Consider the following 15,727-nt stretch of genomic DNA (forward strand, 5'->3'; position numbering starts at 1 on the left):
CGGCGAAGTCGCCTGACAAGTCGTTCTAGTGTGAACCGGCTCTGAAGTCTTCCGTGGAGCGACTTGTTTGTCCTCTCTGGGCAGCCTGCCAAGTCTGATAAAAGAACCAATAAGAGATACAATGTTTCAACTTATCAATAAACTGAACTCCAAGTGGAGGAGTTCTCAGTTTAACCATTTAAAGACTAAATCTTTTCTGACACTTGTTGCTTACAAGTAAAAATCCTGTATTTTCTGCTAGAAAATCACTTAGAACCCCCAAAAATTATATATATATATATATATATATATATATATATATATATATATATATATATATATATATATATATATATATATATACACACACACACACACATACAGAGATCCTAGGGAATAAAATAGCGGTTGTTGCAATATTTTTTTTGGGGAAAAAATACACTAATGAATTATAAAAAAAAAAAACTAAAACAGTAAAATTAGCCCTTTTTTTTTTTCATCCAAAAGTTTTTATTACCTGTTTTTGTGTATTTAACCACTTTTGGACCGCCGCACGCTGATGCACGTCCAAAGTTTGTCGGCGGATATCGTTGTTATGGCAGCAGCTAGCTGCCATAACCCCGGTATCCCCGTTTCCGTGCGGCGGCCGGCTTTCTGATAAAAGTGGTCCCTGTGGCGGGTTCGCCGTGAAATCACTTTTAAATCAGTGGCAGGAGAGGGCCCCCCCGCCGCGATCCGGTGCCCTTCGCCGCTTACCGGAGCCGTCGGTAGAGGCAGAGGCGATCGCGTCCGTCTCCCTCCTGTGCCTGGAGACGAGTGAGGCTAAGATGGCGCCCACTCGTCTCCATGACACTGCTGGGCGGAAGCGACGTCAAAACGTCACTTCTGCCCACGCCTCTTAAAGGCATATTTTTTTTCAATTTTTTTAAATGACTTTTTTTTTTTTTATTGCATTTTAGTGTAAATATGAGATCAGAGGTCTTTTTGACCCCAGATCTCATATTTAAGAGGTCCTGTTATGCTTTTTTCTATTACAAGGGATGTTTACATTCCTTTTAATAGGAATAAAAAGTGACAAATTTTTTTTTTTTTTTTAAACAGTGTAAAAATAAAATAATGTAAAAGAAATGAAAACATTTTTTTTAAAAACTCCCCGTCCCGACAAGCTCGCGCGCAGAAGCGAACGCATACGCGAGTAGCACCCGCATATGAAAACGGTGGTCAAACCACACGTCAGGTATTGCCGAGACCGGTAGAGCGAGAGCAATAATTCTAGCCCTGGAACTCCTCTAACACAAAACATGCAACCTGTAGAATTTTCTAAACGTCGCCTAAGGAGATTTTTGAGAGTAAAAATTTGACGCCATTCCACGAGCGGGGGCAATTTTGAAGCGTGACATGTTGGGTATCAATTTACTTGGCGTAACATTATATTTCACAATATAAAAAAAAAATTGGGCTAACTTTACTGTTGTCTTATTTTATTCAAAAAAGTGATTTTTTTTCCAAAAAAAGTGCGCTTATAAGACTGCTGCGCAAATACGGTGCAAAAAAAAAGTACTGCAACGACCGCCATTTTATTCTCTAGGGTGTTAGAAAAAAAAAAAACATATATAATGTTTGGGGGTTCTAAGTAATTTTCTAGTGGCCGAATTTTCTGTTTTAAACATGGAAACACCTAAAATCCAAAACGAGACTGGTCCTTAAGTGGTTAATATTTAAGATATAGTTTTTTGTTTTTTGTTTTTTTTTTTTTTTATCTAAATTATACATACAAGTGAACTGATTGGAGGTTTGTTTTGTTTAATAAATGTTTAAATGTAAGAAATTTTCTGTATCACTTATTAATTAAGGTTGCTTTCACACTGGAGCGGGCAGGCGTTGACGATAAAACGCTGCTAGTTTTAGCGGCGCTTTACCGTCATTTTAGCGGCGCTATTCGGCTGCTAGCGGGGCGCTTATAACCCAGCTAGCGGCCGATGAAATGCGCCGCCGAAACGCTTTGCAGGCGCTTTGGCAGCGGTGCGCATTCATTTCAATGGGCAGGAGTGGTGGAGGAGCGGTATATACACTGCTCCAAAGATGCTGCTTGCAGGACTTTTTTTTTTTTTTTTTTTTTTTTTAACATCCTGCCAGCGCATCGCCTCAGTGTGAAAGCACTCGGGCGTTCACACTGAGACTGCCGGGGAGCCGTTTTGCAGGCACTTTACAGGCGCTATTTTTTAGCTCAAAAGCGCCTGAAAAATGCTCCAGTGCTAAAAAGGGTCTAACTGTTAGATTTTATGAGATGAAGGGAAAAAGAAATAAATAAATATCGGCATCATATATCAGCCACCGGCCGCCGCGATTTCTAAATATCGGCCGGCATCGGCCAGAGAATCGGTTGACCTCTACCTTTAATACCATTTTAAGGCTATGTTCATACCGATACATAATTAGAATGTTGCTTTTAACTGGTAATAATGGGGCTTACAGCATTCATACACATTACAGATGCGTTACACACAATTTCACATCTTGTCAAGCAAAATGCTCTCCATGCAAATTTTTCTTGCCTCACCCTGAGCACTCTTATCGCTTTGCAACTGCATCTTAAACATGCCTATTAGGGATGAGCCGGACATCCCCCCCGGTTTGGTTCGCACCAGAACATACAAAAAATTCAGAAGAACACAAACACCGTTAAAGTCTATGGGACACGAACATGAAAAATCAAAAGTGCTCATTTTAAAGGCTCATATGCAAGTTATTATCATAAAAAGTGTTTTGGGACCCGGGTCCTGCTCCATGTATCGATGCAAAAAAAACGTTTTTTAAAACGGCTTTTTTTTTTTTTTTTTTTTGGGGGGGGGGGGGATTTTTTTTAATCCATAAAGTGAAACAATAAAAATGAAATATTCCTTTAAATATCGTGCCTAGGGGGGTGTCTACAGTAAGTGGTGCATTTTTCCCATGCTTAGAACAATACCGCAGCAAAATGACATTTCTAAAGAAAAAATCATCATTTAAAACTGATTGCGGCTGTAATGAATTGTCGGGTCTCGGCAATATAGATAAAACTCATTGAAAAAAAAAAAAACGGCACTGGGGCCCCCCAGTCCATTACCAGGCCCTTTGGGTCTGGTATGAATATTAAGTAGAACCCCGAACCAAAATGTAAAATATATAGCGTGGGGGTCCCCCTAAAACCCATACCAGGCCTTTTAGGTCTGATATGGAAATTAAGGGGAACCCTTTGTCAAATAAAAAAAAAAAAAAAAAAAGGCATAGGGGCCCCCCCAAAATCCATACCAGACCCTTATCCGAGCACGCAACCTGCCAGGCTGCAGGAAAAGAGGGGGGGGGAGAGAGAGCGCCCCCCCCTGAACTGTACCAGGCCACATGCCCTCAACATGGGGAGGGTGCTTTGGGGTAGCCCCCCAAAGCACCTTGTCCCCATGTTGATGGGGACAAGGGCCTCATCCCCACAACCCTTGCCCGGTGGTTGTGGGGGTATACGGGCGGGGGGGGGGTTTATCGGAATCTGAAAGCCTCCCTTTAACAAGGGGACCCCCAGATCCTGCCCCCCCCCATGTGAATTGGTAACGGGTACATTGTACCCCTACCATTTCACCAAAAAAAAAAGTGTCAAAAATGATAAAGACAAGAGACAGCTTAGGACAAGTACTCATACCATGCCCTTTATTTCAATGAGTTTTATCTATATTGCCGAGACCCGACAATTCATTAAAGCCACGATCAGTTTTAAAATGACAACTTTTCCTTTAGAAATGTCATTTTGCTGCGGTACCGTTCTAAACACAGGAAAAATGCGCCACTTTAAAACGCATACTATAGACACCCCCAGGCACGATATTTAAAGGTATATTTCATTTTTATTGTTTCACTTTAAGCATAAAAAAAAAAAATCACTGCTCCCGAAAAAACGGCAGTTTTAAAAAAAAGATTTTGTATTGATACATATCCCCTTGGGCAGGACCCGGGTTCCCAAACACTTTTTATGACAATAACTTGCATATAAGCCTTTAAAATGAGCACTTTTGATTTTTCATGTTAGTGTCCCATAGACCAACGGTGTTTCGGCAGCTTTTGAATTTGCCCCAAACACTGCATATGGTTTGGTGTTTGCAGAACATCCGAACAACCAAAGTTCGGGCCGAACCGTTCGCCCATCCCTAATGCCTATAGCTTTTAAGATGCACTACAACAGAAGTCAACAGACGCCGTTTCAAAGCTTCAACACCTGCCGAACGCTGCAGCAGCTGCATCATTTTTGCCTCGCCGTGACGCAAGACAACTATAACACATGCATGTTCACAGCTCTATCTGATCATTTTAAAATCAATGAAGAACATTGCTAGGTGGTCAGGAAGTAATACAAATGTTGCCTCTGGTGTAAACAAGACCTAAAAATTAACCTAACCCCTAAAATCCTGTTTAGGAACAGCATTCTGCAAAGCAGGAGGATTAAAAGGTGGGTCTCATCCAGCAAACTCTCCCACTCGTTATTAATCACTCCCCAACTCTACAGCAAAAGCCAAAAAGCCAACAGATTCATATTGAGTAGAGAAAACTATTAAAAGGCATTCCTAAACACAGAAAGGCAGGACACTGACCTGCTCTTTATGGCCACGTTTGAGGTCCCTCTGAGTGTCTCATTGAACAGTGCATGTTGTACAACACTGATCCTGCTTCTCAGGCAGAGATGCATAGTTCATTTGCCTGACGATCTCCGCAAACAGTTCATCCACCATAGTCTTGCTCTTGGCAGATGTCTCCATAAAAGGACAGCCCCATTCCTGAGCTAGAGAGCGGCCCTCTGTAGACATGACTTCTCGCTCAGACTCCAGGTCAACCTTGTTACCGACCAGAATAAGAGGTACCTTCTCATATCTCTTTACTCTGACTATTTGGTCCCGCATTGGCTTGATATCCTGGATAAAAACAAAAATCAACTAAATTAAAATAGCTCATACAATGTAGTTTACAATCAAAAATGGTTTCTATTGAGTTTAAATGTAGACCTTCCTAAAGCAGATTTTTTGTTAAAGCTGAACGCTAACTTTCTTTTTACTAGAACTGAATGTAATGATCAATCCCTGCCTAGATCATAACTCGTGCAAAGTTGCTCTGTTGTCTGCATATCTCCTTCTATTCTGGGTTAAGTTGTTTTGTATCATGTGACATCCTGCTGCTAGACTGTTCCCTCCACGGCCACCTCCTGCAGCAGCAAGAGTCTAACACTCCCCTTTGTAGTCTTTCAGACTCTGCAAAATATGTAACTTCTTTCACAGCTCTAATGGTAGATGGGATTGAATACATCCCAATTAGCATTTAATCTCACCCAGTCACACCTACAAGTAGATTACAAACCTCCCAAGTCCCGCCTCACAGATCGCAGCATTATTCAAGGAGGAAACACCTTCATACACAGCCTGTTCTGAAAGCTAGCTGTGCTGCTGCTGGGCAGGATGGAATGGATCACAATCAGAATTCAATCCTGCCCAGTTAAATATGCCGCCCAGTGTGAACAGGGAGAGTCCCACCCCTCAGAGTCTTGCTCTCTGCGAAGGAATTAATTTACATATGAAGGAAATACCTTCATAATAACCTCCCATAGCCTTCCTCTGTAGTCTTGCACTAAGGCAGGGGTGTCCAACCTGCAGCCCAAGGGCCGCATGTGGCCCAAGACAGCTATGAATGTGGGCCACCACAAAAGCATAAACTTACTTTAAAGGGTTACTAAACCCTTGTTTTTTTAAAATAACAAACATATCATACTTCCCTCCACTGTGCAATTCGTTTTGCACAGAGTGGCCCGATTCTCATCTTCTGGGGTCACCCAACGGCGCTCACGGCTCCTCCCCGCATTGGGAAACAACCTAGGAGAAGCGATCTCCTTGGGGGTCCCCGTGCGGGTGCACTCCTGATTCCAGCATTTGCGTCCATAGACACAGAATGCCAGACTCTGCCCCGCCCCCCACGTCATTGGATTCGATTGACAGCAGCGGGAGCCAATGGCTGCGCTATCAATCTATCTAATCAAGAGCCGAGACAATGGGCAGAGAAGGTGAGCCAGCGTGGGAATTACAGGGCTCAGGTGAGTAAAATGGGGGGGGGGGGGGATGGTCAGTGATGGAAGTTTTTTCACCTTAATGCATAGGATGCATCAAGGTGAAAAAGCACGAGTGTTTACAACCCATTTAAAAACGTTGGGGTTTTTTTTTTGTAAAAATGCATTTACACTTCTAACAGAGACACGGTCAGAAAAATCTAACAGTCTCTTTACCAGACTTTTAGAAGTTTTCTCTCCCCAAAGAAAAATACCCCATCCTTTACAATCATGCCTTATTCAGGTTTTCAGTTTTTGGCAGCATCTATATTTGTGAGCAACTGTTTAAAGCGGGGTTCCACCCAAAAGTGGAACTTCCGCTCATCGGATTCCTCCCCCCTTCCGGTGTCACAATTGGCAGCTTTCAGGGGGGGGAGGGGGGTGCAGATACCTGTATAATACAGGTATCTGCACCCACTTCCGGGAATAGACTCCCGCGGGAGTCACGCCCCTCCCGCACTCCCCCGCTGTCTCCTGGGAAAGACACAGGTCCCAGGAGATAGCGGGGACCATTGAGAACGCGCAGCGCGACTTGCGCATGCGCAGTAGGGAACCGGGGAGTGAAGCCGCAACGGTTTACTTCCTGATTCCCTTACTGACAATGGCGGCGGCAGCACCCAAGGATCGAGGCACGGTTCGGTCTCGGGTGCCGACATCGCTGGACCCCAGGACAGGTGAGTGTTCTTATTTTAAAAAAGTCAGCAGCTGCAGTATTTGCAGCTGCTGACATCTAAAAAAAAAAAAAAAATTTTTCGCTGGACTCCCACTTTAAGGATGAACCACACAAAGGGCAAAACAACCAAAATATCCAATGAGCATTCAAAATTCATTGAGCACTGCTACTACATCCATAAAATCAAATATTGATGTTTTAGTTAATCAAAATCAGTGTCAAATAGCACACTAGTTATAGGTTGCCCTCTTACTTTTATAACAAAATATTTTGAAAAATGAACATTTTTTTTACTCAGATTGACACATCTATATCATTAAGGTTGCAGTCACACCTGAGCGCTTCAAAGTCGGGCGTTTTTATCGCGATTTTGCGGTGATTTTGTACAGCTAACCATTGTAAAAAGCAGAAATATGCCTGAAATGTGCCCCAAAGAAGCTCATGTTCTTTTTTGAGCTTAGGGCGTTTTTCCAGACGTTTTGCTTCAGGTGACAAAAAGCTCAGATGTAAACAGGTGCCACTGAAATTAATGGGATTTTGCGTGTTGGGCCTCTTTCAGGCGTTTTACGAGCTGAAAACACTCATGTGTGAATGCAGCTTAAGGCTTCATGTGCACTTGAATTACTTTGACCGCTGGCTGAGGGAAACCGCAAAACGCGGCAAAATTGTGCTGCGATTTTAACGCGTTTTCCGGCCACAACCCGATCCTTTCACTTTCAGGAGAGGGAGATTAGGGGAGGTTGAACCTCCTCTAACCTCAGCAGCTCCTAAACTATCCTAAAAGCCTATGTGTACATGGACACACAGTTTTATGTAGTCGAGTTTAGGAGCTTTGGCAAAAAAAACGCCCAAATGCTCCTAAACGCAAGTTTAGGAGCTGCTAGTGTACATGAATCCTAATCGCTAACTTGAGATCAGCCTGAATTTTTCTGTTCATCAGTTATCCTTAGTGTATTTTATGTGCGGCCCAAGACAATTCCTCTTCTTGCAATGTGGCCCAGGAACATCTAAAGGTTGGATACCCCTGCAGTAAACCATTATTCTTTGTCATTCTACAAGACAGGAAAGACACAGGAGGAGATATGACACATCAACACTTTTTACCACCCACATGAAGGCCCAGAAACACCCACAGTAACCCTAAGACCCACCCACATCACATCCCAGAACTGGTACAAGTGACTCTCAAAGCCTGCTCTGAAGCTACAGAGGCTCAAAGGGCGATGGGACTTGTAGTATCAGGACTGGGAAAGGAAAGAAACAGGAAGTCAGAAAACTTAGAAATTCAGTCTGAAGGATGAGCGACATCTGAAACCTGCTGTATACAGCTATGGGAGGTAGGTTACACAGACTGTCAGCATGGCTGTGATTCATTTACATACACAATGCATCTGTTTTGGGGAGGAAAAGCTGGAGTTCTTCCTTAAAGTGGTGTTAAACCCAAAAGCAAACATTGTATTGCAGCTAATTCTTAGAATTGATGGCTACTTTAGTTTTCTTTAGGCTCTCTTTCCCTTAGTTTTACCTGGTGATCCAGCCAGTATGTCTGTTTTTCATCAGAACGAGCTGTCCTGCAGATGCAGCAGTTACAGGGTTGAGACAAACCATTTACTACTCAAGGAAGTGCTTATGATGGTTTTCTTTATGTAAAACCTTTATTGATTATATTATCACTTCCCTCCCTCCAGATTAACAATACTGCCCTCCAAAGGTGCCCCTGTGCTCCTCCATCCAGCGTGGTGGCACTGTAATACAGGAGGCGTGTTACTGGCTAGATCACCAGGTGAAAACAGGGGGAAAAAATCCTAAAAACAAAACCAATGCAGCCATCATAGCCAAGGATTAGTAAACTGCAATGTACAGTATGTGAGCCCCATGGAAATACCTGCCAAGCACTAGTTAAAGCTTGTAGGACTTTTCATTCTCCTCTGACTGTTCTATGAGGCTGCATGACCACAGACTTGGTCTGGACAGTGCTAAGGAAGAAGGGGAGGATCAAGGAAGACTGGATCAAACAGCCTTTTCACGCAATTCAGAGGATTAACCCCTTAGGTTCCATAGTAAATATAACAAGCATGCTTTACTGCATATACAGATTGACTTTACTGTTGTGGGTTTAGTAACACTTTAAATACACCCTGTGTACAATGATGTTTTTTGGGTCGTGTATAGCATGACCAAAGTCCGCAACTAGTTAATGAGACTGCTTCTTTGTAACTCTTCCACATGCTGCAGGGTGGGGGTCTCACATTTCAGCAAGATCATGAGGAACATGCTCTGTGCACCTTCCCCATCTCTTTGTGAAAGACACCAAAAACCTTATGGCTGTAAGGTCTCTGAATGCTTGACCTATATATTCAGCAGGATTACTGTCAACAGAAAGACATGACCAGACTGATTTTTCAGGCTTAAAATTAGGCAGTTTTATTTACTGAAGGTTTAAATGTAGTTTAAGCTTTATTTACTAAAGGGTCTGAGCTTGACCCTTTGACTTGTGTCAAAGGTCACCTTAATTCAGGGAAATAGTGTATACTGTCAGGCAGTAGACTGGACAGCAGCTGTCAGACTTCAAGAGACCTCTGAACACCCAAAAATGAACTAAAGTGTAGTGTTAGGCATTTTGCACACTGAGCTGTCTAGGTGCAGTGTGTCCCTTCCCGGTGTTTTAGTATGCAGCATTCAGCCTGGTTGCCTGTAGTCTGTCAAAGTCTATGGCAGGCTGAACGCCATACCATGTGGTACTTCCCTTTAGAGCCCTAAGCATTTAGGGACAGAGGTCAGGAACTCAAAGGACCTGTGTTCTGGACCTTTGTCCCTGAAAGCACAGGGCCCCTTAATGCAAGTATCACTCAATACAATGTGCAGCCCTGTCCAGTCACAGCCGTCAAATGTCTCTCCCGGGCACAATAAGGCCCCTTTCACACGGATGGGCCGACCTTGCAGTTTTTTAGATGGACCAAATCGGACTATCCATTGCTCATGTAGAGCAAAGCAACGGGTTCACTTAATTACTTGGTGAGATTTCAATGTCAAATAATTAGCATTCCCATGCATACAATGTTTTTAGACCTCATGTTGCACAAGGCATTGTAGTACTGCGATTCAGAAATGTAAAAATTAAACTGTACACAAAACGGTTGCAAAATGACGACGATGTTTGCCAATTCTACAAAATAGCTAGATCTAATTTAGGGATGAGGCATGCTTCAAAGGCGTTTCTGCCAAACCCACAGCATTAAGGGAGAAGGGCAGGTTACAAGACTATTAAGAAAGGAGAGACAAACCACACTGCTAAGAGATCTGACTGGTTCAGAAGAAACATTAGCTTGAACAATACTCAGGGCATTATCATTAAAGTTAAAAAGTACAGTGTATGATGACAGTCCTAATGTAAAATTAATGTCAATACTTAACCACATCTGCCCTGTGAGAGAAAAAAAAAAAAAAGAAAGAACGAACTACTCTGGTACAGGAGGCAGGAGTTCATGCAATGGGGTTCAATCCTTTAAAATACAACTCCAGGAAATGACAAAAGACTAGCTTTCCAGTGGGCCCCATCTAATGCACACATGTTTATATGTGTGCACCAAAAACTTGGATCATGGATCCAGGATTGTCTTTTTTTGAAACATATAGCTAGAAGCAGCAGACCAAAGCATACAATACTGCTGCATTCAGATCTATATACAATTTAGGTATACTTAAATGCACATGAATGCTCTGTAGACTTTTTAAAGTGGGAAGAAACAGGTTCGTTCAGATTAGAATATACACCTACAATTGCTTGGAGGATCATCACTGAATGTTTGTGAATTGGAGAATATGCCAGGCATGGATTAAAATAATAGATAAGCACATTTCACAAAGGCATAGCAATGTTTTACATTTGTCACAGAAGATAGGAGGGTGGGTGGAGAGTCAAGCACTAAACTCCTAGCGGAAGTCTAGATTTGCATTACAAAGCTCCAGAAAGCCCCAATGTTTACATACCTGACACTGTCATAATGCATCAAAGAGTGACAGGTAGTAATTTTATCTTCAATACAGTAGAGCTGGCTACACACACTGACTTTTCCCCATTCTAAAAGCTGATTGAAGAAAAAAACAAAAAAAACAAACCACCACACCCCCATGCATCCAAACACAGGCAAGCCGTGTGGATGCGTGGATCCCCCCAGGTGAGCTTTTGTACCCCCCCGTCAGAATATACTAATTAGGGTTGCACCAATACCACTTTTCTAAGACCTAGTACAAGTACCAATACTTTTTTTCCAAGTACTCGCCAATACCAAATTACCAATCCTTTTTTTAAATTTCATGTGACAGTACACACTAATATGCAGCACTGATGAGGCGTAGTCTCGACTGTGTCAGTACAATTTTGTTTTTTTTGCAATGCTTTTTTTTGGGGGGGGGAGTGGACGGTGTCAGGGTTTTTTCAATTTTTTTTACGATTTAACTTTGAAATATTACTTTTTTTTTCAGCCCTGTTGGGGGGGGGGGGGGCTTTGGTGAGATGTCAGGAGTCTAAACAGGCCCCTGACATCTCCCCTTTGAGACAGGAAAAGGGACTGAGGACACAGATTCCCCAGTCCCTGTCTCAGCAGCCTCAGCTGCACTGAAGATGAATGGGCAGGAGACAGCGGCTCCTCTCCATTCATAAACTGAAGTATCGTAAACACAGTTATGTGAATTCAGAAAAGGAAGGAGCCGGTAAATTGCAGATTTACAGGCTCCTTCCTGAAAGATCCGGGACATGGGGGGACCGGAGAAGGACACAGAGGGGGACCCAGAGGACACAGGGAGCATAGAGGGGGACAGCCAGGGGTGCGGCAGTGGGGGAAGTTACAAGCACCAATCTAAATAAACAGTCTAGAAAAATCAGTCTCTCAAACGGACCATATGGTCAAATGGCAAACTTCATTATTCAACTGTGGATAAGGTTATCCAATCCCTTCACCAAGTGAACACGTCACCACCACAATAGGTTGGGACTCTTACCAGAGAGCTTGGACCCTTTATTACGAAGGCTTAAACAAGCTTAATGAATATGTCCAGGTAGGGGTCATCAGCAGGGGATGTACAAAGGAACCACGTCAGGAACATTGCCAGAGCATCCGGGAGACGGCACCCAAATGACGATCGTGTAGTCAAGTTGACGCGTTTCTCAATCTGCTTCCTCAGGACTGTTATATCTTAACAGACAACAGTAGGCCCAACAGTCCTGAGAAAGCAGATTGCGAAACGAATCGACAGAACAGTACAAGCCAACATAGCTTGGCCAACGGCTTATATTGACACATTAGCTTTTTGGTCTTAATGGTTTTATAATGAACAATTTGATATAATTTTGGTTGCTGCGTCTCTGATATTGTTAAAAGTCCGTAAAATTTTTGTATAATGAAAAAAAGCTGCTTGCTGTGGGAGCACTCAACAGGAGAGGAGGGGCCAGGAGCGCCGAAGAGGGACTCGAGAAGAAGAGGATCTGGGCTGCTCTGTGCAAAGCCCGGCACAGAGCAGGGAAGTAGAACCATGTTTGTTATGAACAAAAAAACAAAAACAAGGATTGAAATGAGACTAGCCAAGGCCACAGTACATAAAATAGAAGACAAGTAAATGTTCATTGTGCTTATTGGCTGTAATAGCATGAAAAGAATATGAAAGAAGATGTCCACGCCCTTAACACGCCCTATTAAAAGAGGTTATCTTAATAAAATAGAAAACTCCTTGACATCCAATAAATGTAGAATAGTGGGAGACTCCTGTTTTACAACATGAAATAGCAGCTGCATTGCCTTTATAGAGATAAGTTGCCAAACTGGGAAAAACCACTTTTTCAACACCCTAGTCTGCATCGATCCATGTCTAAGCAATGGTTTGGTTTCTTAGGCCCCTTTCACACTGGGGCGGGGGTGGCGTCGGCGGTTTACCATCGGTATTTGGCCGCTAGTGGGATGGTTTTACCCCCACTAGCAGCCGAGAAAGTTAAAAACCACCGCAAAGCGCCTCTGCAAAGGCGCTTTGCTGGCAGTATAGCCGCGCTGTCCCATTGACTTCAATGGGCAGGAGTGGGGAAGGAGCAGTGTATACACTGTTCCTTCCCTGCTCCAAAGATGCTGCTGGCAGGACTTTTTTTCCCGCCCTGCCAGCGCACCGCTCCAGTGTGAAAGAGATAAAGCAGCGGCACTTTCGGGTCGGTTTGCAGGCGCTATTATTAGCACAATAGCGCCTGCAAACCGCCCCAGTGTGAAAGGGCCCATTTCGAAAATGGCAACATTTTAATGCATTTGCCATTCTGGTTAATTGTAAATGATGAATAATGAAGGATGGGGGCTGTCCAGAACAATTTTGCCATTATCACTACCATATACCCAAATGGAGTATCATTGCCACCTAGTGATTTCAAAAGAACTGACTAAATGGAATTTGCTTTAAGGTGCCTGCTTACTGTGTCATTACACAACAGAGCACAGCTGGAAAACTGGTGGCACGCGATAAGGCTGGTGTAGTCCACAATCCATTTTAGAAGGAAATTTGTCTGCAGCTGAAATCCTGCTCACCTGGAATGACTGCTGATTCACCAAGCTATACACCAAGATAAAGCCCTGCCCATTCTTAATGTATAAATCCCTCATGGAGGCAAACTGCTCTGTGCCAGCTGTATCCAGGATCTCCAGTACAGAGGGTGAAGAGTCCACCTCAATCTCCTTCCGGTAGAAATCCTCAATGGTGGGGTCATACTTCTCAATAAAAGTGCCTGTAACAAACTGTACAGTCAGGGCTGACTTCCCAACACCTCCGCTGCCCAACACCACCACTTTGTACTCCCTCATGGACCCAGAGAGGAAGAGTCAATCTGTACATGCACTGCAACACGACAGCAGGAGGAGAGGTGTTAATGTGATGGATGGAGTTTGAAGGAGGTCATATCCTCTGTCAATAGGAAGTTTTCACCGGAGGTTGTGTCTTTAGAGAACGCAACGTCCCACTGTTTCGTGGATGAGGCCTTCCACAGCAATACAAGGACAGCGACACCTTCTCTATCTCTCCAGACCCCTGTGAATATTTAACAAAAGAGATTGTTATTCCCAAAGAAGGCAAATAGGACAGCCGCATAATTATTTAATTTCCAACAACAAAACATATTGGTGGCTACATTGTCTTATTTCTTGCAATATGATCCTATAATAACCACTCACGTCAGCTGCACGGGTTTCAAAACAAAGTCATTGAGTCAAACATATGCAGATTAGGGGTTCTGACTTCACTTGCTCGTTTGGCACAGTGATTCAAAATGCACTGCAGTAGGGAGACACGACAGAAATAAAATATTTTCACCGTGCTTTGTAGTCAATGCTCCACAGAACGCTGACCCTCAGAAACTTCAAAGTTGATAGCCTTAACTGGAGGGGGGACCGTTCTCCCACTCCCGAGCTTTATTTATCTCAGTAGGACAGAGAAAGGCCATTCCTTGTCTGCATCCTCTCCAGACTAAACCCTCTTTACTGTCTGATGCACCTTTAGGCCAGCCACAGAGTTCAAATCTCAGCCAGTTCAGCAGGAACCAGAAAAAATTTGAACCATGTATGGGCAGGCTGAATGTACCCTAGTTGATAGATCAATCAACTTGGGTACAACCAGCCTGCCAGATTTACTTGTGATTATCGCTAGCAGCTGCTATAGCCGCTAGCAATATTCACTGTCTTTTCACAGCAGGAGGGATTCCCCTGTCAGCACTGTCTGTGTGGATATGGGAATCTAAAATGTGCACCATATATTGCCTTGCCTTAGACCCCATACACACTATTAGATTTTTTTCAGATTTTTGTCTTAAAAAAGAGAAGGGCCAGTCAAAAAAAAAAAAAATTAAAAGTCAGCAGCTACAAATACTGCAGCTGCTGACTTTTAATTGGACACTTACCTGTCCCAGGGTCCAGCGATGCGGGGGATCGAAGCCCCGCTCGTCTCCCTCCTCCGTTCAGCGGCGCCGGCATTGCAACTGTGGCGCCGGGCTGTGGCTTCACAGCCTGGCACCCACTGCGCATGCGCGAGCGGCGCCGCGCGCCGTGATTGGCCGCTCAGTCACCTGGGACCTGTAATGGGTCCCAGATGATTGACAGGAGGGAGGGAGCAGAGCTGAGCCCTTCCTGTGCCGAGACGGAAGTGATGTCACCAGCCCAGGCACTGAAAGAGGCAGACTACGAGGGACCCCCTAGCAACAGGTATTTAGAGGTGAGTAAAAAAAAAAAAAAAATATCCAAATTTTTTTTGTATTTTTTTTAGGATTTTTCATGTAGTTTTTTTTTTTTTTTTTTGGGTGGAACCCCACTTTAAGGTTTGACCTCATATTATATGATTTTGGTAAATCTTAAGAGTTCCAATTTGTATGCAATCAGGCGGGCCTTTGCACTACATGGTTTTGGTAAATCTGAAGACAAAAATCTGCAGAAAATCTAATAGTGTGTATGGGGCCTTAGAGTAATTTCTTATCATGGAGATGTCTATGAGCAGTGGCGTAGCATGGGGGGTGCGAGGGGGGCGGAGGCCCCGGGCGCAACATTTGGGGGGGCGCAATCCCATGTCAGGGTGTGTCACTCTGGCTCCGTCATCCTAATTTCTACAAACTGTGTCCCCTGCGATCCGGCCGCCATGTTTAATGTCAGCTGGGCGGCCGGCGCCCTGTGATTGGGTGAATGGGGTCATGTGAGGCGTGGAGCTGACCTGTCCTTAATGCTCCTGGAGTCCCGCCTCTATCTTCTTTTCCGCCTCCTCTCCTCCTGAACGCAGCATCTGGGACTTGAATCATTCCCTGTTGGTTGTGGCAGACAGACAGTGAGTCTGGCAGTGTGGCAGACAGAAGTCAGATCGATGGTGAGCAAAAAAATAGTAGGCGAGACCAGGGAGCAGCCGTTGCTGCAGCTAATCATCCTCTCCAAGGTAAAGCCAGCACTAAGTTCTGCCTC

At 43.9% G+C, this 15,727-nt stretch overlaps 1 protein-coding gene across 1 annotated transcript in view; it reads right to left on the bottom strand.

Annotated features, from left to right (window-relative positions):
* RAP2C (RAP2C, member of RAS oncogene family) overlaps window positions 1-15,727 on the bottom strand; it is a 77,943-nt gene that overhangs the window by 35,150 nt on the left and 27,066 nt on the right. Inside the window, exons 2-3 of the mRNA XM_073599167.1 lie at window positions 13,325-13,820; window positions 4,596-4,913 (exon numbers count right to left, since the gene is read on the bottom strand). Of these exons, the coding sequence (XP_073455268.1) occupies window positions 4,635-4,913; window positions 13,325-13,597 (552 nt within the window). The 5' untranslated portion in view covers window positions 13,598-13,820 and the 3' untranslated portion in view covers window positions 4,596-4,634. The remainder of the gene's footprint in view (window positions 1-4,595; window positions 4,914-13,324; window positions 13,821-15,727) is intronic.

The sequence above is a fragment of the Aquarana catesbeiana genome, linkage group LG09 (genome assembly GCF_042186555.1).
Source record: "Aquarana catesbeiana isolate 2022-GZ linkage group LG09, ASM4218655v1, whole genome shotgun sequence".
Lineage (NCBI taxonomy): Eukaryota > Metazoa > Chordata > Amphibia > Anura > Ranidae > Aquarana > Aquarana catesbeiana.